Raw genomic sequence first — 26,907 nt, 5'->3', positions numbered from 1 at the left:
CATCAGTGATAAAAGAACATCAGTATGCATAGAAATGGTTGACAGCCATACTACATTTATCTAATATTTGGTTTAGTCTTTAAACATTAGAATGTTTCCACTGACTGACAGTGAAATTGATTTTTTTTTTTTAAATACTGACCAATACACAAGGTCAAGTAGAGAAGCCCCAAACGTATGTCCAGTCTGAAGAACAGGATCACATTGGCTACTTTACTAAAGAGGATGATGTTGCCCACATGCTGCTCAACGGTTACTGCGGAGCAAAGATTAAACGAAAACACATTATTATATTTCGTCATACAAAAATGAATGGTGAAAGGGGGCGAGTTGAGCTGGAGGAGGGGGAGAGAATAACAGAAACATTGAATGACAAAAGGACATTTGATTAAACTACAAACACAAGGACAACCGTCACTGAGAGCACAGGTGTCTGAGCGTTTAGTGTATAAACAAAACCTTAACATTCAACCTCAGGCTATTGACATCAGATTCGGTATGGTTAGAGATTATTTTCTGAAATTTGAATGTCAATAAACAAAGCGGTATAGAAAATACTTTTTTTGCACAAAGTAAAAAAAGAAAAGCGTTTTAAGGGGGAGAAAGTCTTACTTGCTCTTCTGTTTTTCATCATGACTATAGCACTCAGGAACATCAGTATCTCCACCTCTCTCTGAAAAACAAAATGAACAGAAAAATGGCTGAAAGAAATGTAAATGCATAGTAGACACTTAAAGTGGGTCCTATATAATATATACAACAAGGCCAAAATACATATATTATAATAATATTTGCATAACAATTTGAGAGTAATGTCGAACTATAAAAGAAAATTCCAAAGAGCATCCTGTGAGTGTTAATGGAAGCATTAATATATATATATATATATATATATATATAAAATATTATATATATATATATATATATATATATATATATATATATATATATATATATATATATATTGATAACAGGGTTTTAATAAGGTTCAACTTTTATTAAATATTAAAACATTCTTTGTTTTATAAGGTACCCTTATAATAAGTTTAATATAACAATAAATATAAACATAAAGTCGAAGAAACAACACAACAGTGTGATCATTCAGAGATACACATGCACCACACGTGGAAGAGGTTGCCAAGTTTTTTTCCACATGCATCATTCATATATGCATGGTATTCCAAACTCTTTTACCAGGATCTAGACTTGTTCCCGTGCCAGCTAAATAGCGACCCCCCCCCCCCCCCCCCCCCCCCCCCCCCCCATCATCTGCTGGCCACTGCCCAGTTCCCTTGTTACGAAGCAGGTTATGTGCGTTATCATTCAGCATGAAACCCCAAAGGTCTGCTTTATACATACCCAATCAAAATCGCACGAATTGCCATCCTCGCGCTGCGTCGAAAGATGTTCACAGATCCCAGGCGTTTTGCGGATAAGCAGGAACGCGCTAGACATAAATAACGAGGCTATGTAGTATGGTTTTAGTAGCCATTTGTAAACCTGCGGCAAATGGTACAGAAATGCTAACAAAGGTGTTAACAATGCCATTTTTCTTTTTTCTCTTCTTTTTTTTTCAGAAAACGATTGCTGCGGAGATCCGAGACGACAGAGTCCGCATCAATACCGCTATCAATGCGAGACAATATCCGTCGGCAAATAAATTAAACGATTTAAAGGGACAGAGCAGAGGTCACTGCGGACGAAGGAAAAAAACCGCCCCTCCTCTTTAAAGCAGGCCCGTTGATTGGTAACTTTACTGAAACGACGTCGCTTATTGGTCGTGATGTCACATAAAGGGAAGGACAAGCGGAAGTATGTCGCGTTTACCGTAATACATAAACGGCAAGCGACGAATTTAACATGCGTCACTGACACTAACTTGAAATGTTTATCTCCTCGTTTACAATTATTTATGCAATTAAACTACAGTATTAAACTATATAATGCATTTTAGGACGCATTGTGTGAGTCTGTTTAGTCAGATTTGGGAACTGGACACAATACGATCATGTTTGTACTTGATAAATTACGGTAAATTTCCCCAATGTACAAGAACAACCGGAAGCAATTGTCAACAGAACGTAAGGGAGGGGCGTTTACAGCAATAGTAAACCCCATACAAACGTCCACACAATCACAACATCGTAGGGTAGTTTTGTCAACATGACAGAAATCTTCTCCTCGCTGTATGGTCAGCCTGATTCCCAGGGTCCATCAGGACCATCTGCGCTGGGCTTTGGATCTGGGAAACCTCAGGTACCCCAAAACATGGGCCCGATGTGTTTCCCCCATCAGATGGTGGATGAAGGGGGTCCGATCAGAAAACCCTCCGCGATGAACGAGCCCTTCTACCTGCTGCGAGAACTGCCCAGTGAGCGCCTCTTTTTGTGTTTTTAATTTTCGGTATAGTATTGATTTCGTAGTAACGTTAATATAATAAAGCACTGTGTCAGTGTCAATGCCGTTGTACAGTGATTCTATGGTATGGTAATACGAATACCGTGGTACCATGTCCAAATGACATTGGCTTACAGTGGTACGTTTAGGTGCTGTACTGTACCATGGTAATATAATACCATAGTGACCTATACCGTGGTGTTAATAATACCTTTACCGTTATTAATACCATCAACACACATGCATAATGATGGAATGGGAATAATTGAAATACCATAAAGTACTGGTGTATGAAATATATGTCATGTCATGTAAGACCCTTACTATAAACAAGCCTGGTAGCAATAGTTAGCAGCTGAGAGAATTCACTTATATTGCATATCATTTTGTTATGGTTTTGTTGTAGTAACACTAGTCACTGTATATAGATCAGTGGTTCTCATCACCACTAGAGGGCCTCAGCAAACCTCCAAGGGGGCATCAAGATGACTTAAAATAAGACAAAGCAAGCTTTAAAATAAGCTAAAACAACAAATAGTCAATATATTTCTTATTATAATTAAGCCTTCAACAACTGTTTTTTTTTTTTAATGTAGAATCAGGATTCCCACGGATATATGAGGAAGCCTCATTTTAAAAGTGTGATTTCTAGACCTGTAAAAGTCATGTAAATTAATATCTAAAATGTCATTTTTATAATGAATATAGGCTACATTATGTATCATTTCTCTAGTTACAAGCTCTAAAATATTTTATCGGGTAGAAAGTAAGTCTCAAACGACTGAAAAAGTCGTGTAAATTCATTGGTTAAAAAGAGTTAGACCCCTACAAAGCTCCTAAAGGGACATGGTGAAGGAAAACAAATATGAGATGGGAGGGAAATTATTTTGTCAGTGCTCTGTGAACCTATTTACCCCCTCATGTCTTCTTGACAGTGGAGAATGAGCTGACGGGACACACTAACCTCATCACACACTACAACCTGGAGCACGCTTATAACAAGTTTTGCGGAAAGAAGGTGAAGGAGAAACTCAGCAATTTTCTTCCAGAGCTTCCTGGTGCGTGTGCATATTTACACCATACTTTCACGATTGTAGAGCAGTTCTCAAAAATATTCCAGTAGGGATAAAGGAACACAATAGTGTTGACTTCACCTATAACAACACTAGGCCTGGGTTTAGCTAGTGACTGTGTTGAAACTGCATGTTTTATTTGATCCTTCTGGACTCCAGGCATGATCGACAGCCCAGGCATTCAGGACAACAGCTCTCTGCGCTCTCTCATTGAGAAGACGCCAGTGTGCAACAACTCTTTCAGTCCTCTCACTGGGGTCATGCTCACCGGCTTCAGGCTACACACTGGCCCTGTAAGTGTGTGTGTGTGTGTGTATGAGAGAGACAAAAGAAGGACTCCCTTTGCATTTAGGGAGGCTAGTGTAACTGATGTTACCTCTGCTTTGACTGTACTCTGAGGTTTGGCTATATCTTTCTTAGTGAGTGTTGGTTGCGAATGGTTATGTGGGTCAATATTGCTGTTTCACATGCATGTTTTATGTGGCTCTTTCTCCTGCCAAAGTTGCCCGAGCAATACAGACTGATGCACATTCAACCGCCGAAGAAGAAGAACAAACACAAGCATAAACATCACCGGCCTCAGGATCCTTTACCACCAGGTAACTGTCACACACAAAACACACAAAGAGATGAACGTGATTTCTTACATACTGACTGTTAATCTCACTTCTTTACCACAGAAACTCCATCAGATTCAGACCATAAGAAAAAGAAGAAAAAGAAGGACGATGATCCGGACAGAAAGAAAAAGAAGAAAGATAAAAAGAAAAAGAAGGTTAATTGGAGTTGTTATACACTTTGCATGAAAATACATGTTACAAATGGACTGATTTTATAGTTTTCTACATTCAAAAGTAGATTTTTCTACATTCAAACGTAGAAGTCTTCAAGGCTACGTTTATTTGATCAACAATACAGTAAAATTGTGAAATATTATTACAATTTTAAATAACTGTTTTCTATATTTTAGATAAAGCTGAATTTTCAGCATCATTACTCCAGTCTTCACTGTCACATGATCCTTCAGAAATCATTCTAATATGCTGATTTGCTGCTCAAGAAACATTATTATTATCAACGTTGTTATCAATTTTGTTTAGGATTCTTTAATGAATAGAAAGTTCAACAGAACGCCATTTAATTGAAATCTACCACTAGATTAGATCAAAACTAACTTTAGCTGGACAATAACGTTATCCTAGAGCTGTTGTAAAGCCTAAACAATCTATTACGGTAATTTCCTATTATCTCTGTAAAGCTGCTTTGAAACAATCCATATTGTTAAAAGCGCTATATAAATGAAGGTGACTTGACTTGACTTGAAATAGAAAGCTTTACTGTCACCTTTGAACAATTTAATGAGTCTTTATAAAAAACTTACTGAGCCTCAACTTTTGAACTGTTGTGTAAGTTTTTAAATTGTGATCGACAGTATATCTGATATCTTCCAATAAAAAAACAATATTATTTCTATTAATTATTGTATTATTTGCCTGTTTTCAGAATCGCCACAGTCCTGATCACCCAGGCATGACTGGAGCTCAGCCCAGCAGCAGCAGCAGCAGTTTGAGATAAGAACCTCCTTGATGGCAGAAAAACCAGGAACTAAAGGAGATAAAGTGACGCACAAGCTGGGCCAGTTACAGTGAGAGTCAGATTTGTGTGTATATGTGTCAGAGTATATTGTTACATAATTTACCTGGTCTATCTGTTGCATTTGTAAGTGTCTAAGTGCCTCTGTATCTATTTATGAGATTGATGAATAATGGAACATTTTTCATTCAGTTTTTTAAAAAAACAAACATTTTTTACAAATAAAACACAATCAGCTGAGAATGGGCAGATTTTTGTGACAAAATCTTTGCATTTATTTGATTTTTTTCCCCCTTTCAGGCATATTTACAGTCACGAGCACAATGCAAGCACCATTATGTTGAACAAATCACTAGAATCACTGAAACTTTTGAGCACATGATCACAGCTCTGTAACATACAGAACAGTACTTTTAAAACAATTAATATAGTGCAATACCGGCATCTGCAATAAAAACACCCCTTTGTTTGTATTTACCAGTTGTCACATAAAGCTGAATGTCCATCAGGTTTAGCGAGAGTGGGGTTGGATAAAAAGCTATTGAGAACCTGCAATGAAAAGATCCACACAGGTTTAAAATGAAAATGATCCATGTCAAGGTAAAGTGAGCGTTACATGCAACCCTGCCTCGTTTACCTGCCCTGAGTCTTAATGGGACATTAGTTTTAATACCCATACAGCAAAATTCCACTAAATGACAAACATTATTTAATAAATAGTGACTTTGTACTAGTGAATTTGAATATGTCTGTGACCTGCACATACATACTGATGATCATATATCATGGTAGAATGAGTTTACAGTCAGTTGTGAAACCTTTACAAAGACAGAGGCTCTTTGAATGAGACATGAAGGTCAAGTTTCCTTTCTGAAAGTATCTCAGCAAGTTGAATCTTTCTGAAAAGATTATTAAACACAAACTGATTGTCTTTGGTATAACATGCACTGATAAATTATGCACAATAACACTGCGAACAAGTATTAAAAGAGATTTTGATTTCATACTGACTGTCGACATTCAACCCCTCCTTGTTGTTTTACTACCATTTTCCTGGACATTTCGAAGTGTCAATGTAATAATAATGAAGAAAACAGTGTTTCCGCAGCCAGACGACATATTTTAGGCCCTTGCATAATTTGTTAATGTTTGGTGCAACCACAAAAATACTGTAAATGTGGTTGTGACAGTTATCCTTAAAAGTCTCACCGACAAAATGCTAAGTGTGGCATCCTTTCATTGTGTCTGTCAATTTGCACTACAAGTCAACAACGTAGAGCGAGTGATAATAAAAGCCTTGAAAATGCATCCTGCCCAGTCACACAGTCAAAGCCATGGCTGATACTTTAAATTGCACTTTCGCTTGAGTTTTGAAACAGTTTTATATTTGTCAGGTCACTACAGCGACTGAACCAGAAGCCTAATAATGCAGTTTCTGAAAAGCAATGGAACAATAGCTTTCATAATTTAGGTCTATAATTCAAATCCATCTCACTAATAAATGTTTTCCAGCTCAGACGTTCCCGTTGGTTTGGTATTTTGAAGAATCAGTTGTTGAGTTGAGGCTGACACTCTCCTGCGCCACTGATAGACTATCGCGCGCTGCCTTCTCCTTTATAAGATGTCTCTGATGGTAGAAGAGGTATCCTGGCAGCAAGAATCCAACCAATGAGAACAGAAGCAGGCCCAAGTTGATCTGTTAATTCAAAAAGTGTTATGTTTGGTACTTTGGTATACTGTATATATATATACTGTACACACACATGAATGGTGTCTCACCCAGTAAGGATCGCCCTTCAATGGTCCCACCATCCACATGAAGAGTGGTTGTTGCAGGAGGGCAAACACAGCACTAACCATGGACTGCAAGCCCGTCAGAGTGCCAAAGTGATTGGTTGGATAGCTAAATACACAAATAAACAGCTTGAAGATAAAACAAATAGAAAATATTGTACATATTTTGACAGTAAGTTTAAAAAAATACAAGAATACAAAAAATACAAAAATCAAGTGGATTTTGATAAGTAAAACTCACACAGCAGCATAGAGCCCTCCACAGCAGGAGTGAATAAAACCTCGAACTGCAGTGTGAAGAATAAAAGAAACCACCTGTAACAAATATAATAATAACAACAGTCATCACATTTCTCATCTTGCTTTGAGGAGCAGATGTTAAAAATTAAATTAAATTAAAATGTATATATGATTACATACATTATATAAAATACTGTATATACAATATGAACTTAACATTTTGCAGATTATATAAATTATATTAAATATATAAAATTTGCAATTAAAGCGCTTCCCAGAATAATGTTGCCAATACTGATATTATATTCACTGATACAATCCAATAGATATCAATATATTCATCCAAATAAATTAAACCACATTGAAATTCTGGGATTAAAAATTAAATTTGATAGTATATGAGTGTAAATTTATTAAAATTATATATATATATATATATATATATATATATATATATATATATATATATATGTATATGTATATATATATATATGTATATGTATATATATATGTATATATATATATATATATATATGTATATATATATATATATATATATATATATATGTATATATATATATATATATATATATGTATATATATATATATATATGTATATATATATATATATATGTATATATATATATATATATATATATATATATGTATATATATATATATATATATATATATATATATATATATATATATATATATATATATATATATATTAAATTATATTATGTGCAAAGTTATATATGAATATTTAAATTATATATTAAAACATACAGTACCAGTCAAAAGTTTGGAAACATTACTATTTTTAATGTTTTTGAAAGAAGTCTCTTATGCTCATCAAGCCTGCAGTTAAAAAAAAAAAAAACTAATATTATGAAATATTATTACAATTTAAAATAATGGTTCTCTTTTTTAATATATTTTAAAATGTAATTTATTTTTGTGATGCAAAGCTGAATTTTCATCAGCAAGTACTCCAGTCTTTGGTGTCTTATGGTCCTTCAGAAATCATTCTAATATGATGATTTGATGCTCAGTTATTATCAATGATGGAAACAGTTGTGCTGTTTAATATATTTTTTTGGAATACTTTTTCAGGATTCATTGATGAGTAAAACGTTAACAGCATTTATTCATAAAAACAGCATTTATTCAAAATAAAAACATTTCTAACATTATAAATCGTTACCATCACCTTTTATCAATTTAACGCATCCTTGTTGAATTAAAGTACTAATTTCTTAAAAAAAAAAAGTTATTGTTCCCAAACTTTTGAACGGTAGTGTATATTGTTACAAAAGATTTCTATTCTAAATAAATACAGTTCTTTTTAACTTTTTATTCATCAAATAATCCTGAAAAAAGTATCTCAGGTTATAAAAAAAATATTAAGCAGCACAACTGTTTCCAACATTGATCATAAATCAGCATATTAGAATGATTTCTGAAGGATCATAAGACACCAAAGACTGGAGTAATTGCTGATGAAAATTCAGCTTTGCATCACAAAAATAAATTACATTTTAAAGTATATTAAAAAAGAGAACCATTATTTTAAATTGTAATAATATTTCATAATATTACTGTTTTGTTTTGTTTTTTTTTTGTTTTTTTTAACTGCAGGCTTGATGAGCATAAGAGACTTCTTTCAAAAACATTAAAAATAGTAATGTTTCCAAACTTTTGACTGGTACTGTATATAAAATCTGTAATTAAATGATATTCTCTAGGTTATATAAATTATATAAAATAATGAAATAACATGTATAAAATAATTAAACAAAGTAATTAAATTATATAAATAATATTCATATAAAATAAATAATATTTCTAAACAAATAAGCAAATTTGTAACAAATTTGTGTCTAACCTGTATGGGTAGATTGTCTATGAGAGAGATGATGCCAAAGATGACAAGCAGTATATTAGTAAAGATGAAAGCTCTGATGGCGTTAGTGAGTTTTTGGATCTTTCTGTCCCTCTTTGGAGGCCCAGATGGACTGAAGAAAACAATGACAGGGAAAATGTAACCATATAACTGACACATAAAAATAATTCAACATTTCACTCCTTCTTTTTCTCCACCCTCACCTTTTTTCTCCCTCGGCTGAATTCACCACGTCCTCACATTCCTTCATTCTCCAGTCCATGATGTAGCCAATCAGAGGACAGGACATCAGGCAGAGCAGCTGAAGAGTGCCAAAGATGGACGAGTAGAGACTCACTAAAACACACACACATGTTGGGTTTCCATGTTTTGTGGGGACTTTCCAAAAACGTAATGATTTTTATTCAGTACAAACTGTATACTCTATCCCCTAACTTTAAACCAACTTCTAAACCTACCCATCACAGAAAACTTTCTGCATTTTTTTTTTTTAAACATTTTTTAAACTTCCCCACAAGGACAAGGATTTTGGACCTTTGTGGGGACATTTTGTCAAACACACACAAACAAACACACACACACACACACACACACACACAAAAACAAACACACACACAAAAAACACATGTCTGGTTCACTATTTATTTGGCGACTCTGTAGTAAAGAAAACTCATTCTGTATGATTAGCTCGACCTCAATTTAGGTCCCCACGGAGACACGAGTCCCCATGAGTCGGTGTGCATTCAGGTTGAAGTCCCCATCGAGATAGGAAAACATGAACACACACAAACAAACACACACACACACACACAAACACACACACACATAAGCTCTTTGAATCCCGGAATAAGGTCTCAATAAAATACTGGTATTATACTCGCTGATACTTTTACTGACACATTGTATTAGTCATCAAGGAATAAAACTAAATAAATGATACTAGTAATAATTTAACTTTTTCTGAGCCATTTTGAAACTTTTATCAACTGGTATCAAGGTCAACAAACTTTTTTCACTTGAAAAGTGTCCTTCAAAAATAATTACTATCTGGTTTGATATTTTATCATCTACTAGTGCAAAATCATTCATACATTAAGTGTGTCGTAAGTGTCCAAATTCTTTGTAGGGCCACTGTTTGTTCCTAAACCAAAAGAAACCTATCTTGTTTAGGTGAAAATAACAGGATTTTTCTTACCTTGGTCCTCTGCCTCCTTCTCCTCTGAGGCTAAAACAGACACAAACAGGCGGCGGAAAATAGTCAAATATAAAAACTATGTTCACTACCCACTTCCAAACACCCACCCACTAACACAGGCTTCTGCAAAAGTATAGCATATGTCTGTAAGCTTTCGCTAATTACATTTACCCATACATAAACACATTTAAAAAAGCATATCTGTTTATTTTTTATTAAAACAAATGACTCAAACATTTAGCTGATGCTCACGGTTAGGGTCACCATGGGTAACCAGGAACTCCAACATCTTATTCATGGCACCCATGAAAAAAATGATACGGAGCTGGGTCATCGCCATCGTGATGATACTCCACAGGAAAATCGGTGAGCACACAGAGCGACGAAAGGGAGGGGATTCTGCTGTCCCACAAACAGGATTATTTTATTATCAATTTCATAATTCTTTGTCATTTTTTGTAGAGAGTGTGTTTGTGAGACTTACCCTGGTTCTCTGCAACTGTTCCATCGCTGGGTGCTTCATCAGTAGAAGGCGGTTTTTTGGTCACCTCTTGCTCTTTAAGACTCGCATCAGTGTCAGTCATCTTATCGTCCACTACCTTACCTCTCAACTTCTCCATTGTACTATGAAATAAAAAGAAATTTTACAATAATAGACACAATTATTTGTGTATATCTTGTGTAGCTAATGTATCCAGTCAAATAAAAAATTATTCAGAAACCAGATCAAATTTTTAATACTAGTGGGTGCAGGACAATATAGTTAATTTATGTAAGTGAGGATAGCAAAATAAAGTAAACTCTGACATATTATCCCCAAAAATTCTTCATACAGTGGACTACCAGTAAAATTGATAAAAATTTGGGACCAAAAGTTATTCAGACACAAAGAGTCCAAAATTTTCGCACGTTAAAAAATAGCCTAAGTACATTCAAAATGCTTGCTACGGATGCGAAAAAATCGAACCCGATCCAAATTTTTAAATGACGGACGAAATTTTCAGTGTGTAAGCGTGATTCACATAACGTGAGGTCGTATTTATTTTTTGGACGCAAATTTTGGACTCAGTGTAAAAGGGCCTTTAGACCTGACCATGTTTTGCTTGAAGGGATACTTCACCTCTGGAAAGATGAATGTGTATTTAAAATTGGTCATTTATGTAGAAGAAATGTGAAGAATTTTTTTAATTTGGAGCTTTCTAGACTGAGAAAAGCCAGAAAATGTATTTTTGGCTCATGTGGATGAAAGACAACAACTCCCAGAATGCACTTGCTTCGCTGCCCGCATGCCTACTGGTAAGAGAGCGCAGTTTAAAACAAGGTTAGGCTACCAGTGAGTCTCCGTGACGAGTCTGCCTGGGATTTCGGGATCGCCCAGAATGTCCGGGATTCAGCTTTTGCGTTCAACAGTCGCCATTCATCATGTTTACTGTGGCGAGCAGGATGAGGCTGACGGCCGCGGGAGAACGGCGCGAGGCCGGTGGCGTCATTACTGAGACGCGCCGGTCTCGTATGTCTCACGGAGGTGCGGGAATTTTCTTAGCAATGTTAAAACGCACATAAACCGATCACTTGTTTAGCGTTCATGTAAACACTACATTCAGATTCACCAATCGGAATGAATTCAGTTAGATTGAAACAAGAGGTGTGCATGTAAACAATGAATGGCGACCGCAGAAAGCAAAAGCTGAATCCTGGACATTTTGAACGATCTCGCCCGCCGGACAAGTCAGGGAAAGGGAGGATGGTAACAGTTAACCCCTACTTACTCAGCTTTCCCCTACTATTCAGCTTTCTCCACAGAACAAGGGCCTGCTAGCTTAGCTTCCAAAGAAAGACGGCTGACACTGTGTGTACATTCTGTGAGTGAGATCCAGTGTTGCCAGATTGGAAATGTCACAGTATCGTACCAGAAGCTCAAAATTATCGGTTGTCGGTTCGGGAGTATAGATAAAAGCCCGCCCGCACTTACATTTGATTGGTTGGGTCCTTACATGCGCTTCGTGAGGCACACTAGCACACACACGCAAGGTCTCTCGCTCCCTCTCTCTACAGGTTCTTCCCCCGGTAGACGTAGAATCCACGGCTAGATCAATGAGAAGCCCTATTACAACGACCATCATTTGAAGTGTCACACAGTCTGAAATTATCGTACATTATAGGATTTTTTCCATTATTGATCGTACATCGTACAGAGGTCAAAATTATCGTACAAATACGATAATTATCGTACATCTGGCAACACTGGTGAGATCCCACCCTCTATGGGCGGGCTGAAAACATGCAGAACAACGCCATCTACTGGCTGTAGTCTTTAGCCTCTGGACAGAAAATCCTCCGATGACGCAAAATGACGATTTTTGCGTCATCGGAGGATTTTTTCCAGACAAAAAATACATAAATCTCTCCTCTCAGGGGGATATGAGGGTGGAAAGCACGGTAATTCGAAAATACTACAGGTTTTCTACTAATACAAAGCTTAATGCTAAATCCTGAAGTATCCCTTTAAGTGTTTTTTCGGTCCCACTTTATATTAAGTGGCTTTATGTACTTACATTGAAATTAATAATTTGATACAATGTACTTATTGTGTACCTACATGTTTTTACATTGTACTTACATTTTAAAAATTCCTGCATGTAATTACAGCTGTAATTAATTTATGTAATTACATTTGTAATTACACAGTTGACCCTTCCCTTACACCTTAAACCTACCCAATCCACCACACCTGTCCCAAACCTTACCCGTATCACACCTCAATAGCAGCGAAAGTGTTTTACAATACAACATGAACACAATAAGTACATTGTACTTTGATGCAAGTACATAGTACTTAACGCCACAATATAAAGTGGGACCGTTTTTTCTTTAATTGCGAATGCGACCTTTTTACACCACAGACTGAACAAAATGAAGCATTGCTTGGTAATTGGTTGACCTAAATTGGTATTATCTAATTGTGTAGTTAAATTTAACAGCTGACAGCTATTCAGCCTAATTCATTTGTGAGACAGTCTAACAGAACGATGGCCAAAACCAGTGAAATATCACCATTTTCTAAACTATAGCGAATAAAATGTGATAATGTGAGAATTGTTGAAGGTGTCTGAATACATTTTGCTTTGACTCTAGATGTTGTATACATTCTTCTGGGTAATAACTAGGTACTAACCCTGAACCTATCCCTAAAACTAACATTAACCCATGTATTTACCTTATATTACAAGTACTTTCTTGGGTAACTACACTGTAAGTACACATAAGTGCTGTCAAATAAAGTGTAACCAATTAAACTGTTAAAATAACACATAGGTGTGATGTTTAGATGTCTGCATATTTTTGGGCATTAGGCATATTAGTGTATGCATTAGACAAGTACTGACATGTATCTGATGTCCTCAGGGGCAGGGAAAGATTCTCCCGGCCAATTAATAAAGCAGTTGAGGAAGACGAAGCAGGCGAACCCTGCCCACATCCAGAAGATCACAGAAAATGATACGCCCACATCATAGATCAGCTAAAGGACAAGACATGTTGGTTCAAATGCTGTGTTGCATGAGAAAAGTCTTTGAGCATGATGTCTAAATGCTTTGTATTTCAAGTGTTGTTTGTGCATTACCTTGACTCCTGGGAAGGTGACAGCAGAGGAGGCATAGGAGCCAATCATGAGAGAAAGAATCGTAGAGCGCACATTTCCAAACATATTCGGCAACTGCGAAAATCAATCAAGAAGAGAGAATCATAAATGAATACTAATATATGCATTCACACTGTCGTGTTTGTCTGTTGCCACTAGAGAGCATTATGAGCTAGAAATTTGAAATAGCGTTTAGCTACACAACATGTGAAGACTAACAGCACTCTCTCTGTGCATCAAGGTTTCCACTGTTTATGTGGGTGTTTGCTACTGCTTAGACACAAGATACAAGTAGAAATAAAAGTTTGATGATGATTTGGACATAAAAAATAAATAATTGATATGCTATGCAATTTATTTATTAGTATTTAAATATATTTATTATATATAATTATATTTAATATTATATAATTATGTGTGGTACATTAAATAAATAAATAAATACATTTTTATTATTTTATTTATTTAATAGTTATATATAAATGGTAAATATAATTATATATTATAAAACACATTTATATTTTATTTTATCAGATTATTTTATGTATTTAATATTATTATAATTATTTAATATGAATAAATAAATAAATAAATAAATAAATGTATACACAATTACAAGAGTGATTTAATAAAAGATATGGCATAAATGTTTCCAAGCGTGCAGCAGTCGTTTGTTATTTATCAACCATTCTGCCCATCTTTCTTTCTAAATTTAAATCAAAAGTTCCCTGATTTATTTGATTCACTTAGTGTATCATAATAAATGTGTGGGTATTATGAAGCACAGGTAGCAACAGCCATAATAAAATGCTGACCTAAATTTTATTCCTGTGCTGCTGTGCCAACAACGCTCTAACACGCCAATCAAATAAACACACACACACACACACACACGTCCTGAATTGAACTTGAACTTAGATAAAGACCTGAATCATGTTCAATTAATATGAGTTCATAAAATCTGAATGTATAAAAGAAACAAAGTAGCAAAGTGCTGTTTAATTAGTTTCAGATGGAGTATACAGTAGCATGCCACAGTGAAGGACATGTCAGCTTCCTGTAAGTATTTCATTTCTACTGACTATTTATACGCTAAAATAGTAGGGTTATTTTTAAGAGTTGGTAATTAACTGTTTCTCATTGACAGCCTCTTGCCATGCCACTTGTTTGTGTTTGTCTCAGTTTGAATAGGAGTATCTGACTCTCTGTATGTGTGTGTGTGTGTGTGTGTGTGTGTGTGTGTGTGTGTGTGTGTGTGTGTGTGTGTGTGTGTGTGTGTGTGTGTGTGTGTGTGTGTGTGTGTGTGTGTGTGTGTGTGTGTGTGTGTGTGTGTGTGTGTGTGTGTGCGCGTGTGTGTGTGTGCCATTATGAAACTATGAAATTTGACAGCCAGGACATGCCAGCAGTAAATTCACAAAGATCACAGAGAGAGAGGATATGGGACAGAGAGAGGTGGGCGGAAGGGTTCAGTGAGGTTGATAAGCTAGAAGGGAACATTGTGGCAATGTTTGCATGTCTATAAGACAAAATGATCTAATTGCCAAATAATCTGGCACATTTACAAGTCAGTTTTACAAAGCTACAAAACAAACTCTTTTCACTCTCAAATCAATTCCCGTCATACATTTTTGCTTGTTGAATATGCTGTTGTACTCAGAACTACATTGTATTATATGGAAGTAAAATGGGAACAAATACCCACATGCATGAAGTGAGTTACGAAATATAATCTAGATTCATTCTTATAATAAATGTCTGGTCCATTTATATATGGTAGGTTACGGAAGATTTGTTTTGCACAGTTGTTTTTGGTATGGTAAAAACAAGGGGGACACAAGCGCGTGAGAGAAAGCAAGGACAGTGGTTGTTAATGTGTTAGGGGAGGTGGGCATGGCGGAGTTGAGGGCGTGAAGTCGGATCTGTGCTGTGATTGGCTGACCAGCATGCCAAAATGTAGAGTGAGGGGATGGAAAACATGTGCAGCACTGAAGTGATCAGCAAAAGACATGCAGATCAAGAAGTACAACAAACATGTGTTTTGATAGTGTGTAATGAGGAGAAGTATTGATTAAAGTAAGTGCAGTCAAAAAGCTTCATACTTACATTTCAGCTTACACAAGTCTCTTATGCTCACCAATTATTTTTTGATTATTTGACAGTAAAAGAGCAATATTGTAAAATATTACAATTTAAAAACTTTTTATATCTAACAATATTTTAAAATGTCTTCAGTGTCACATGATCCTTTAGAAACCATTCTAATATGCTGAGTTGCTGCTCAATAAACATTTCTTATTATTATCAATCAACAGCTGCTTAATATTTTTTTGTAAACTGATTACCATTTAAAAGTTTGTGGCAAGTTTTTTTTTAAAGAAATGAATACTTTTATTCGGCAAGGATGCATTAAATAGATAAAAAGTTAAAGTAAAGACACTCAAAAAAATTATATTTCAAATAAATGCTGTTCTTTTTAACTTTCCATTCATCAAAGAATCCTGAAAAAAATTATCAGAGTTTACACACAAAAAAAAAGCAGTAAAACAGATTTCAACATTGATAATAATAGGAACTGTTTCTTAAGACCAGATCAGAATATTAGATCTGAAGGACTGTGTGACACTGAAGACTGGAGTAATGGATGCTGAAAATTCAGATTTGCTGAATACATTAATATATTAAAATAGAAAACATTCTTTTAAATTTTAATAATACAGTATTTCACAATATTGCTGTTTTTTAACTGTATTTTTCTTTTTTTTTTTAAATGCAGCCTTGTTGAGCATAAGAGACTTCTTTAAAGAACATTAAAAAGTCTTAATTATTCTAAACTTTTGACCGGTTGTGTATAAAGACACATATACATATTTAAACACCAATACAGTCAAGTGTCAACATGATCACCACCCACTAACAAACAGTGTTCATGATATAATAATGTACCCAAACACATTCAAACTCGACCTCAGAATATAGAACAGCTCGAATGGCAACTTTGCATAGTTATCATTACAATAGTTTTCTTGGGTATATACAAGAACTGAATTGATGTAAGATTGCTGTAAGTCAGTCTATTTTTTGTCTATTTAGTCAGTCTATTGTTTTTTTTTTTTTGTTTGTTTTTTTTGTATCTATGTGAACATGTGAATGTGTCTCACTGTTAGTGAAGTGAAGGTTAGACAGATTCCTCCAAACCCATTCATGGAGACAGCAATAAATATGAGAGCTGATAACACTGAGGGAAAACAGAAACAATGCTTATATTACTTATAAAACATCAAAAATACAGAATCACTCATTATAGACCTGTGAAATTATTAAGCAATAAATAAATAAATATATATATATATAATTTATTATTTCTATGGTATATGTGCATTATACGTTGGTTCTGAATGTTCATTTAACAATAAAATAAGCATAAATAAGCATTACTACATACTGACCTTTTGGATCATAAGATGCGACTGCAATCAAAGCCATGGAGAATGCAAAACATGAACTACAAGAGTCATAAAAACAGAGATTTGGAGGAAATGACCATGATGTGGGTTACAGGGCAAGATTGATGGATAGTGATGGATATTCATACATAGAATTTCATGTTCACATGCCGCAGACGCGCTGCAGATGAACACCTTCAAACTTAAAGTCAAGCCAACATTCAGCATTGGTTTTGAGGAACTTTTCGAGTTTTATACTGATAGCTGTATGTCTCTCACCTGCCAAACAATCTGATTGGACGTGGCCCAAACTTGTCCATCAGGACACCTAGTGGCAGAGTGGCTGCGCTGATGATGAACGAGCCAATCGTAAAGCCCAGATTCAGAATCTCCTCCTGTTCAATACAGCTCAGCCAAACCGGCCGCTCCGTCAAACTCACGTTAGTGTGACTCTCTGTGACATTTTCTAATAGTATCAGAGGAAGAAATAGACAGTCAAATACTTTAAAGCTCTGCATGTTGCTGTTTCCTATACCTGCTAGCAACAACTCAGAGTAAGACTTTGCCTGTCAGTGTGTATGTGTTCTAATCATGTACCTGAACACAGGTGTGAGTAGAAGCCCTCGTTCTTCAGCATGATAAGAAGGGAACCCCAACCCAACAATACAGCAGAGAAGAGCAGGTTTTCTATGATTGACGTGACAGCCATCCACCAGCGCCTCCTGTAGGCCTGCGAGAGTGACGGAGCCATTGCACTGGAGAATGAAACAAACCACATGATTTCACAAGTTCACATCATTTGAATACTACAATTCAATACTGTACATTAAGAGCAGGACCATCTTTAAGTGTTCGACATTTGAACACTACTTTCATTACAACCCCATTTCCAGAAAAGTTTCATTTAACTGTCACATCACCTTTCATTTTAATTACACTTTTAAATCATTTGGTAACTGAGAATAATGATTGTTGCATGGAATTTTTGCCCAATCTCGCCTGATACAGGTCAGCTGCTCAACAGTCTGTGTTCGTCGTTGTCTGATTCTCCTTTTTATGATGGGCCATAGATTTTCAATAAGAAACAGATCTGGACTGCAGGCAGGCAGTCAGGCACATCCACTCTACAGTGTAGAGTGTCTAGAAATCCCTCCCTTTTAGCATGTCACCCTGAAGGCAGTTTATGTCTCTGTACAATCCTAATATATGCCTCCACATCAGTTGTACCTTCACACACATGCAAGTCACTCATGACATTTGCTCTGATGCACTTCCAAACCATGTCAGATGTTTTCTTTTGTACCTGTTGCTGATGAATGTTTGGATGGTCCCTTTTATCTTTGGGACTGAGAACTTGATATCTGTTTTTCCCAAAAACAAGCTGAAGCATGGACTCATCTGACCACAGCACACATTTCCACTGTGTTTAAGACCATCTGAGATGAGCTCGGGCCAAGAGAACTCGGCAGCATCTCTGCAAAGAACGTCTCGGTTACGTATGTAACCCTCGTTCCCTGAGTAGGGAACGGAGACGTTACATTGTGACGACGAATGGGGTTTCGCTTAGAGAGCTTCTCACCTTCGAGAATACAAAACAAGCCAATGGCTAGAAAATGCCATGGGTCTGTGGAATTTGCATAGCGTAACTCCGCCCCACCTCGAGGGTATTTAAGGAAGTAACATGCAGATATGTTTTCTCGCTGAGGAGCTGAGACTGAACTCCGGCGTTCCAGCGGTACAGCAGAAGTGGCAGGGAGAGATCTCAGAGGAAATATGCAATTATTTGGCTGCCTGAAGGGGGGGTTCTTACAAAATACACATATGACCCGCGAGCGGGCTGCATATGGAGAACACTGGGGTGGAATGTTTCAACCCCAAGGGTGGCAAGGTGGCTTGTCAAGGGAAAGACACATGCTCAGAGAGGCTTACAGTGGAAATAGACATGTGGGGGTCGTGCCAATCATGCATATGGTGGCACCTCGCCAACGTGAAAGCTGCCAGTGGCATAACTCTGGCGCTGGAGGAACTCAGGGCTTCTCGGGGAGGCTCACCTGAGGAAATATTGCACGTATCCAGTCCGCGGAGTGGAACAGCGAGCAAGCGAAGACACCTGAGCAGATCCTAGTACCGGCTGGTTGAAGCGAGTACATGAGAGGATACTGGCTCCATTCGGAGATTGTAGAATCTCACAAATGTGTTAGGTGTCGCCCAGCCTGCAGCTCTGCAAATGTCTGTTAGCGAGGCGCCATGCGCTAGAGCCCAAGAGGAGGCCACACTCCGGGTGGAGTGGGCCTTCACACCAAGGTTGCACGGCCGACCTTGCTGCTGGTATGCCAAAGCAATGGCGTCCACCATCTAGTGAGACAACCTTTGTTTGGAGAGAGCCTTTCCCTTCAGCTTCCCTCCATAATAGACAAAGAGCTGGTCTGAGGTCCTGAAACACTGCGTTCTGTCTACGTAAGCACGGAGGGCGCGTACTGGACAGAGCAGTGCCATGGTTGGGTCTGCCTCCTCCAAGGGCAGCGCTTGCAGGTTCACCACCTGATCTCGAAAGGGAGTGGTGGGAACCTTGGGCACGTATCCAGGCCGGGGTCTCAGGATCACGTGAGAGTATGCCAGCCCGAATTCCAGCCACGCTTCGTCAACTGAAAATGCCTGCAGATCCCCTACCCTCTTGATGGAGGCCAGTGCAACCAGGAGCGCTGTCTTCATTGACAGGAACTTAAGCTCCACTGATTGCAGAGGCTCAAAGGGATCACTCTGCTGGGCAGTTAAAACCACTGAGAGGTCCCAAAAGGGTACGAAAGGAGGGCGAGGAGGATTCAATATCCTTGCTCCCCTCAGGAACCTGATGATCAGGTCGTGCTTTCCCGCGGACTTACCTTCGACTGCGTCGTGATGTGCGGCGATGCGGCAACATACACTTTCAGGGTGGAGGGAGACAGCCTTCGCTCCAACCCTTCTTGCAGGAAGGAAAGCACGACACTGATCGGGCATCTCCGGCGTCTTCTCGGCGAGAAGAGCACCAGGTGATGAAGAGGTTCCACTTCAACGCGTAGGCATGTCTCGTGGACGATGCTCTAGCGGAAGTGATGGTAGCCACCACCGCTGGTGGTACTCAACCTGCCTCATCCCGTCCAGGAGCCACATGTGGAGGTTCCAAAGATCGGGACGATCCATAGGGTGCCATAGGGTGTAATTGGTCAGGGAGGTGCTGTCGCAAGGAATACTAGTTTGGAGAACCAGGTCCGGGTGGGCCAATGAGGCGCAACCAATATGACCTGCTCCTCGTCCTCCCTGATCTTGGACAGGGTCTGTGACAGTGTGTGTGATCTACCTATGTGTCCCCAACTGTTCCCAAATCAGCTGAACCGACTGGTGATGGAGTCTCCATTCTCCAGGAAGAGGCTGAAGCCATGAGAGCTCGTCGGCTGCACAGTTCAGGTCTACACTGAAAACACTGGGTCCCCGAGAAAAACCAGGCACACATGGAAGCTCCACGGTTGGCGATGTGGAGGGGGGCGTGGCCCGAGGAATGTCTCATTGGTTATTGTGCCACACCGTAACCCTCAGATCACCCTGGCCACCAGCCAAAGTATCCACTCTCGAGGAAGAGATAGATTGGAGTGTGGCAGAGGGGATTCTACCCACACAGAGATCATTGAGTCTCAATCTAAACATCGCGATGGTCATGTTCCCGCAAAGAAACATGATCCACGAGCGCTGCCGAGCGTGATTAAGCCCAATACACCAAACAGCGCTCGTGACCATTAGGCAGATGAATCACGCACCCACATCCAGAAAACACATGGGTGAGCTGTCTTGAAAAAGACGTGCCACGTTCAGCTCTTTTAGAGAGAGGAAAAAGCTCAGCAGAGTGCTGAAGTGCCCAGGGAGAAGCACACACACTGTCTGCAGATCACTGCACAGACCAGCAGCAGGCAATGCGATTTCGCTGGAACACGCCGTCGCACCAACACACTGGAGAGCCGCTCGTCTTGTAGAGTGAAGATAATTCAGAATGGCTTGTGGGAGTGAAGAAAACTCTTGGCTCTGAAGCGAAAACATAACTGCATGTTGCCAGCGTACTTCCTTATATACCCACAAGGTGGGGCGGAGTTACGCTATGCAAATTCCACAGACCCATGGCATTTTCTTGCCATTGGCTTGTTTTGTATTCTCGAAGGTGAGAGGCTTTCTAAGCGAAACCCCATTCGTCGTCACAACGTAACTTGTAGTGACCACGAAAGGAAACTGATGTATAGCTTTCTCCTTGCGTAACAGAGATTCAAGTTGCATTCCTTGATGCAGACTGTTAAGTGACAATGGTTCTCCAAAGTACTCCCGAGCACATGTGGCTTTATTTAACACAGTAGCGTGACGGTTTCTCATGCAGTGCCATCTGAGGGTTCAAAGGTCATGCACATTCAACAGAGGTTTACTGCCTTGCCCTACATGTACTGAGAGTTCTCTGGATTCCCTGAATCTTTTCACAATATTATGTAACGTAGAGGGTGAAAGACATAAATTCTTTGCAATCTTACATTGAGAAATGTGATTTTTGAATTGTTTGACAATTCTCTCATGATATTTGGAACAAAGTGATGAGCCATGAAACTTCGCTTGCAAAGACAGAGAAGCTTCTTTTATAGCCAATCATGATACCTTCACCTATTACAAATTCACCTGGTCTCAAAACAGTTTATTTATCAAAACTTGTATATTCTGTAAACTTTTCACTTGCCTCTGTCCCAACATTTTTGGAGTTTGTTGCAGCCATCAAAAATCTGTTTATATTTATAAAGTGCAATTAAGTTGGTCAGTGAGAACTTTGGAGATCTTTTCTTTGTAATTTTGTCAGTTAAATAAAGGGTTCAAGAGAATTAACAAATCACAGATTCTTGATTTTATTGGATTTTTACTAAATGTCCCAACTTTTCTGGAAATGGGGCTTCATATACCATAAGTTTAAATTCGTAAAGTTGACTTAATTTGCATCTGCTTTGGGACTAAGTACATGAATAATTTTCATTTCCTGTTCTGTAAGTGGAGGAATAAATCTAGATCCAATCAGACACTAAAGAGATGGTTTAATCTAACATCATCCACATGTAGTTTATTTACTACTCTACTTAATGCTTAAAGTAAATGTAATTCCTTTTTTCTTATTGTATTCCAGAAAAATCAATATGCAAATGTTTAGTAAAAGGCCAACAACAGTTAAAACCCATATTAATCCTTTTAATTTTTTGCATTTAGTAGGCATAACAAAATGAATTAGACCATACATACTGTACAAGATAACAAATTTATTTAAACTTTATTGAGTGTACCTGTATGAGTTACAGCCAATTTTACACTTTTGTCCAAGTCTTTAGTGATCTACACTTTTAGACCCTACTTGCCCAAAGTTTTACATAAAACAAACATAAAACATTCATTAAAATAAACAGCCTGCATCTTAGACTAATTCATACCAGAATGTGAACTGAAGAACACAACTGTGAATTCAAGCAAGTATGAATAGACACCTTTTCGCACCAAGAACCAGCACTCATTGACTATTAAATTAGAAAACGGGTCACAAGACCAGTTCATTCACTATTACTTGTATGTGAACAGCATAAATTAGAAGAATTCAGGGGGGAAAGCCCATGAGAAACAGAACTGTTACAAGTTTATGTCAGTACTTGTCCTCTTTGTTCAGCACATTCTTGAACAGCGCACGTCTATCTTGCAAAATTAAATGGGAGACTGCGATTTAGGACGAAGTTCAAGTGTCTGTCTCCCAAATCATTGCAATCTGCGAGTTTACATGTGATTTATATCTGTTTATGTTCTGAATCTGAACTCAGCTTTTTATACTTGTCCTCATCACATGGATAAAAGAGGCTGAAGTATTTTTATTATCCATCGAGCACATGTCAACACACCCCCTGACCTGTTGACACCAGAAATAGTCACAGACCTTCATGGCACACCATAAGCATCTTATCTGATTTCACCAACACATAGAATAATCATTGGTGTAACACTTATATGAACTTGGATCCTGTTGTACAATATATCCAAACCAGATCATTACCATTAGCATGAGCAGTATTTTAACAGTAATGTCAGAAAAAAGGTTTTATTCATTTTTATAAAACAATTTGTTTGTGATAATCTCCAAGTCTAAATGTAAACAACAACAAAAATATATTTATTGAAGAATAGAAGACTAAAATATATCATCCATTGAGTTCCATTCAAACAGAAAAGGCATTTGTTCCCTGTTAAGAGTTAATGCCTTTTAAAATATCTTAAGCATGCGCATTTTACTGATATACAGCACATCTACAGACAAAAAGTTGCATTTTCAATTGTTTTAGTAAAAAGAAATTATGAGTCAAGTAAATTCTGAACAAGTTAATTGATGCCGTAACTTGTATTTATTTACATATATTTTTGACATGAAACACCACAAATATGTTGCTGAATCAAGCAGTGATTCCTGCTCCGCTTTACATAAAGTGTGTCATAAAGAGTCAGTTGCTGAATTTGAAACCACATACACTAGCAACAAACTCAGGAGTTACCGGGTTGAATCAGTCTGACGAATCCTTTACTGAATGAACACACCGAATCTATCAACTGAATCAAAATATGACTCGCTCACTGTTGATGAGAAGCACGAATTATCTGTATTCTTCTTGTAATTTATAGTCTTCTTGACCTTGAATACAAATATTTTATTTCCCTGGTGCACACTGTAAAAGGGTTTCTCAGATTTTCCATGCTTGCTCTGGGATTACTAAAAATATAAAATGTTCTTTTAACACAATGTTTTTATACAGGACAGCAATACTACTAACTAAAAAAATATGAGAAACTCTGTATTTGCTTACTAAATGCTTACGTTCACCCAAGAAACTTTTTAATTCTTTGCGACTGAATGAATATTTTTTTTCTCCCATCTCATATTTTTTCCATCACAATGTCCCTTTAGGGCAGTGGTTCTCAACTCCAGTCCTCGGGACCCGTTGCTCTGCACATTTTGTATGTCTCTCTTATCTGACACACTCATTTCAGTTCATGGAGTCTCTCTTAACGAGCTGATGATCTGATTCAGGTGTGTTAAATAAGGGAGACATACAAAATGTGCAGAGCAGCGGGTCCCGAGGACTGGAGTTGAGAACCACTGCTTTAGGGGCTCCGTACAAAAGTGTTTTCCTAATTAACAACCTTCTTTTTCAATTTTGTTTTTTTTTGCCTGTGTTAATGCTAACTGCATAAAATTTGGCACAGGTATGTATTTTTAGTGGATTTTACTATTTTACTGTCATTTCCTTAAAAAAAAAAATCTATTTTGCACTAGGTACACAAAGTACTTCCTCTCAGCGCCTTTTGGACAAAAAATGTCCCCATTGAAACCCATTAAAACTGCAATTTTTAATCCCATGGCCATTTAACTATAAAATGATGCAATTTTTGTTCAGAGGCTTTCATTCTGTTGGCAAGGCTTCAAAAGTTACATTTTTACTATTTTTTACCAGATGGTGCCATTTTTTTCAGGTTTGGCCTATAAAGCAAATACTCGCTTTATTCCTGTTTTCTGCTTCGGCATATTATAGAGCCAATTGCATAAATTATGCAACGATAATTGTGTGGGTGGGTTGGTATGTTTTATAAAAATATGTGTGTGTGTGTGCATGTGTGTGTTTGTAATATTGAGAGAGAAAAACTCAACTGCAAATAACAAATCCTGGCATCCTTGCTGGCATCCAAAGGGGAAAATCTGTTACTGCGCCCAAACAAAATCTTACCAAAAGCTAATTTTTTGAGTTATCAACCTCAAATTTGGAACACAACTTATTTAGATTTATGGCTTTGATTTTCTAGCCGTTTTAAGGGTTCAACTTGTTTCATAAAATATATATTTTATATAAAATAATGTTCATAAATAATTTTCATAATCTTGAACTTTATTTTGGATTTACTTATTATTATTATTTTTTTACTTCAGCAATAATCTGCCAAGAGTCTTCTTTAAAATGAGACCAAACTTAAGTCTGTGCTCCCAAGCTTCAAATTCTTATGACAGTTTTTTGACACAGACATTTTTGTCCACTATGTACTTGTGTGACTTTTTTAAATTGATGCACAAGGGTTAAAAAGTTTAACTTGTGCAACCCCAGCTAACAGTGATCGTTCTGTCAAGTTCTCTCAAAGTTATGAACAAAAAAACATTCTTCCAGTAATGTTAATAGGATGTTCATTGAAAGTAATGTTTTATGTTGCCATAATGTTTGCATATGTATCAAATGGAATGTTCCCTTAACGCTTGCATAACCAAAAAATATATATATACTTTTTGAACTTTGAAAGAATACAGTATGAACATAGCAAAGCATTACTTTTGTACTCTCTCTCTCTCTCTCTCTCTCTCTCTCTCTCTCTCACACACACACACACACACACACACACACACACACACACACACACACACACACACACACTTTGGGTTTCCATGTTTTTTGGGGACTTTCCATAGACAATGTTTTTAGACTGTACAATCTGGATATTCTATCCCCTAAACACAACCATCACAGAAAACTTTCTGTATTTTTACATTTTCAAAAAAACAATCTAAAGTGATTTATAAGCACTTTTCCTCATGGGGACCAAAATCTCCCCACAAGATCAAAGATTTCTGGTATTGCCATCCTTGTGGGGACATTTTGTCCCCATAGGGTTTACCAAGACAGGACCACACACACATACACACACACACACACACACACCCACGCACGCAAACAGCTGTTTCCTTCACACTGGCTGCAGTTTCTACCGCGTGCTCAGCTCACTGGAAGAAGTGCCGCGTGCGCACTTCAGTTTCCTAAAGGAAAAAACACCGCGCGCACTTGAGATTGCCTATATCAGTTGTAAAAGGTCATAATTAATCAACTTTAGCCTATTGTAATGTTCATTATTGCTTTGGATTGTGTAATTTGATATGCTATTTTAAATAAATGTCATAAAATGAGAATACGCACGACCCTCAACACAATCTGATTACTAATTTCAAATGCACAATTCAAGATAATAATAAATAAATAAAAAAAACAATGAGCTAAAGCAGTCAATTTAGTTTTTTATGCAAAGTTTTCGTATGCCACAAAAGTATTCACACACCTCAGAAAATGAACTGATAACGAGAAAAGAAACTGTTGTCAGATATGTAGGCTATTTAGCCTACAAATCTCTCTTTTTTATGTTTTGCAAAAACGGAGACATCTTGGAAGTATGGAGAGAGTAAACTTACCACTGTGTTATGTACTGTTATTTATAGCAGTGGCATATGTCTGGTTTTCCTCAGTGCTGATATCCTTTCCAAACCGTGGTGCTATAATTTTGCGTTTTTCTGTTCGTGCACTCCAGGTTGTACTTGCACGTTTGTACAAACTAAAAAGGATATGTGTCAAGTTTCTTATGCTCTTTCTCTCTCCCTGCTCTTTTTGTCTATAAATGGCTCCCGGCATTGACCCTCCTCCCAACCTTTCCAAACGAAAACTCAATTTATGGATGTTTCCGAGAGAGCACACAAGACTGATTGTTAGTGTAGAAGCCTGATCATTCGCAGT

At 37.3% G+C, this 26,907-nt stretch overlaps 3 protein-coding genes across 4 annotated transcripts in view; 1 reads left to right on the top strand and 2 right to left on the bottom strand.

The window, feature by feature from the left end:
- The window catches only part of tmx2b (thioredoxin-related transmembrane protein 2b), a 7,316-nt gene extending 5,585 nt beyond the window's left edge, over nucleotides 1–1,731 (bottom strand). The window contains exons 1-3 of the mRNA XM_081361612.1: nucleotides 1,363–1,731; nucleotides 613–673; nucleotides 143–256 (exon numbers count right to left, since the gene is read on the bottom strand). Of these exons, the coding sequence (XP_081217738.1) occupies nucleotides 143–256; nucleotides 613–673; nucleotides 1,363–1,551 (364 nt within the window). The 5' untranslated portion in view covers nucleotides 1,552–1,731. The remainder of the gene's footprint in view (nucleotides 1–142; nucleotides 257–612; nucleotides 674–1,362) is intronic.
- Nucleotides 1,656–5,327, top strand: med19b (mediator complex subunit 19b). The gene is made up of 6 exons (XM_081361613.1): nucleotides 1,656–2,374; nucleotides 3,336–3,458; nucleotides 3,633–3,766; nucleotides 3,976–4,072; nucleotides 4,154–4,248; nucleotides 4,977–5,327. The coding sequence occupies exons 1-6, from the start codon at nucleotides 2,167–2,169 to the stop codon at nucleotides 5,046–5,048; spliced, it is 729 nt and encodes a 242-aa protein (XP_081217739.1). The 5' UTR covers nucleotides 1,656–2,166; the 3' UTR covers nucleotides 5,049–5,327.
- On the bottom strand, nucleotides 5,284–26,907 carry slc43a1b (solute carrier family 43 member 1b). 2 transcript variants are annotated; one of them, XM_081361611.1, is made up of 15 exons: nucleotides 26,589–26,907; nucleotides 17,882–18,039; nucleotides 17,564–17,750; nucleotides 17,288–17,343; nucleotides 17,000–17,076; nucleotides 13,824–13,916; nucleotides 13,588–13,721; nucleotides 10,686–10,825; nucleotides 10,454–10,600; nucleotides 10,202–10,231; nucleotides 9,210–9,342; nucleotides 8,989–9,118; nucleotides 7,102–7,175; nucleotides 6,846–6,969; nucleotides 5,284–6,762 (listed from the first exon to the last, which is right to left on the bottom strand). In XM_081361611.1, exons 2-15 carry the CDS (start codon nucleotides 18,033–18,035, stop codon nucleotides 6,580–6,582), a joined length of 1,662 nt encoding a protein of 553 aa, XP_081217737.1. In that variant the 5' UTR covers nucleotides 18,036–18,039; nucleotides 26,589–26,907; the 3' UTR covers nucleotides 5,284–6,579. The 2 variants fall into 2 exon arrangements, with proteins under 2 accessions (XP_081217737.1, XP_081217736.1); XM_081361610.1 differs by having other exon boundaries at nucleotides 10,202–10,220; nucleotides 10,437–10,600; nucleotides 26,589–26,789.

This window comes from Scardinius erythrophthalmus (genome assembly GCF_964197995.2).
Source record: "Scardinius erythrophthalmus genome assembly, chromosome: 3".
NCBI lineage: Eukaryota > Metazoa > Chordata > Actinopteri > Cypriniformes > Leuciscidae > Scardinius > Scardinius erythrophthalmus.
Note: the sequence above shows the minus strand (reverse complement) of the source record. Positions and strands in the feature narration are given on the sequence as shown.

What these genes read in the sequence shown, in the direction of transcription:
- slc43a1b (XM_081361610.1), bottom strand. Translation starts at nt 18,035, where the DNA reads ATGGCTCCGTCACTCTCGCAGGCCTACAGGAGGCGCTGGTGGATGGCT. An exon ending in CGCATCTTATGATCCAAAAG is followed by an intron (nt 17,077 to 17,287) that starts GTCAGTATGTAG and finishes GTTTTCCCTCAG; the next exon opens with TGTTATCAGCTCTCATATTT. An exon ending in CCTGAGGACATCAGATACAT is followed by an intron (nt 10,826 to 13,587) that starts GTCAGTACTTGT and finishes TTTATTTCATAG; the next exon opens with TACAATGGAGAAGTTGAGAG.
- med19b (XM_081361613.1), top strand. Translation starts at nt 2,167, where the DNA reads ATGACAGAAATCTTCTCCTCGCTGTATGGTCAGCCTGATTCCCAGGGT. An exon ending in TCAGGCTACACACTGGCCCT is followed by an intron (nt 3,767 to 3,975) that starts GTAAGTGTGTGT and finishes CTCCTGCCAAAG; the next exon opens with TTGCCCGAGCAATACAGACT. An exon ending in AAGATAAAAAGAAAAAGAAG is followed by an intron (nt 4,249 to 4,976) that starts GTTAATTGGAGT and finishes GCCTGTTTTCAG; the next exon opens with AATCGCCACAGTCCTGATCA.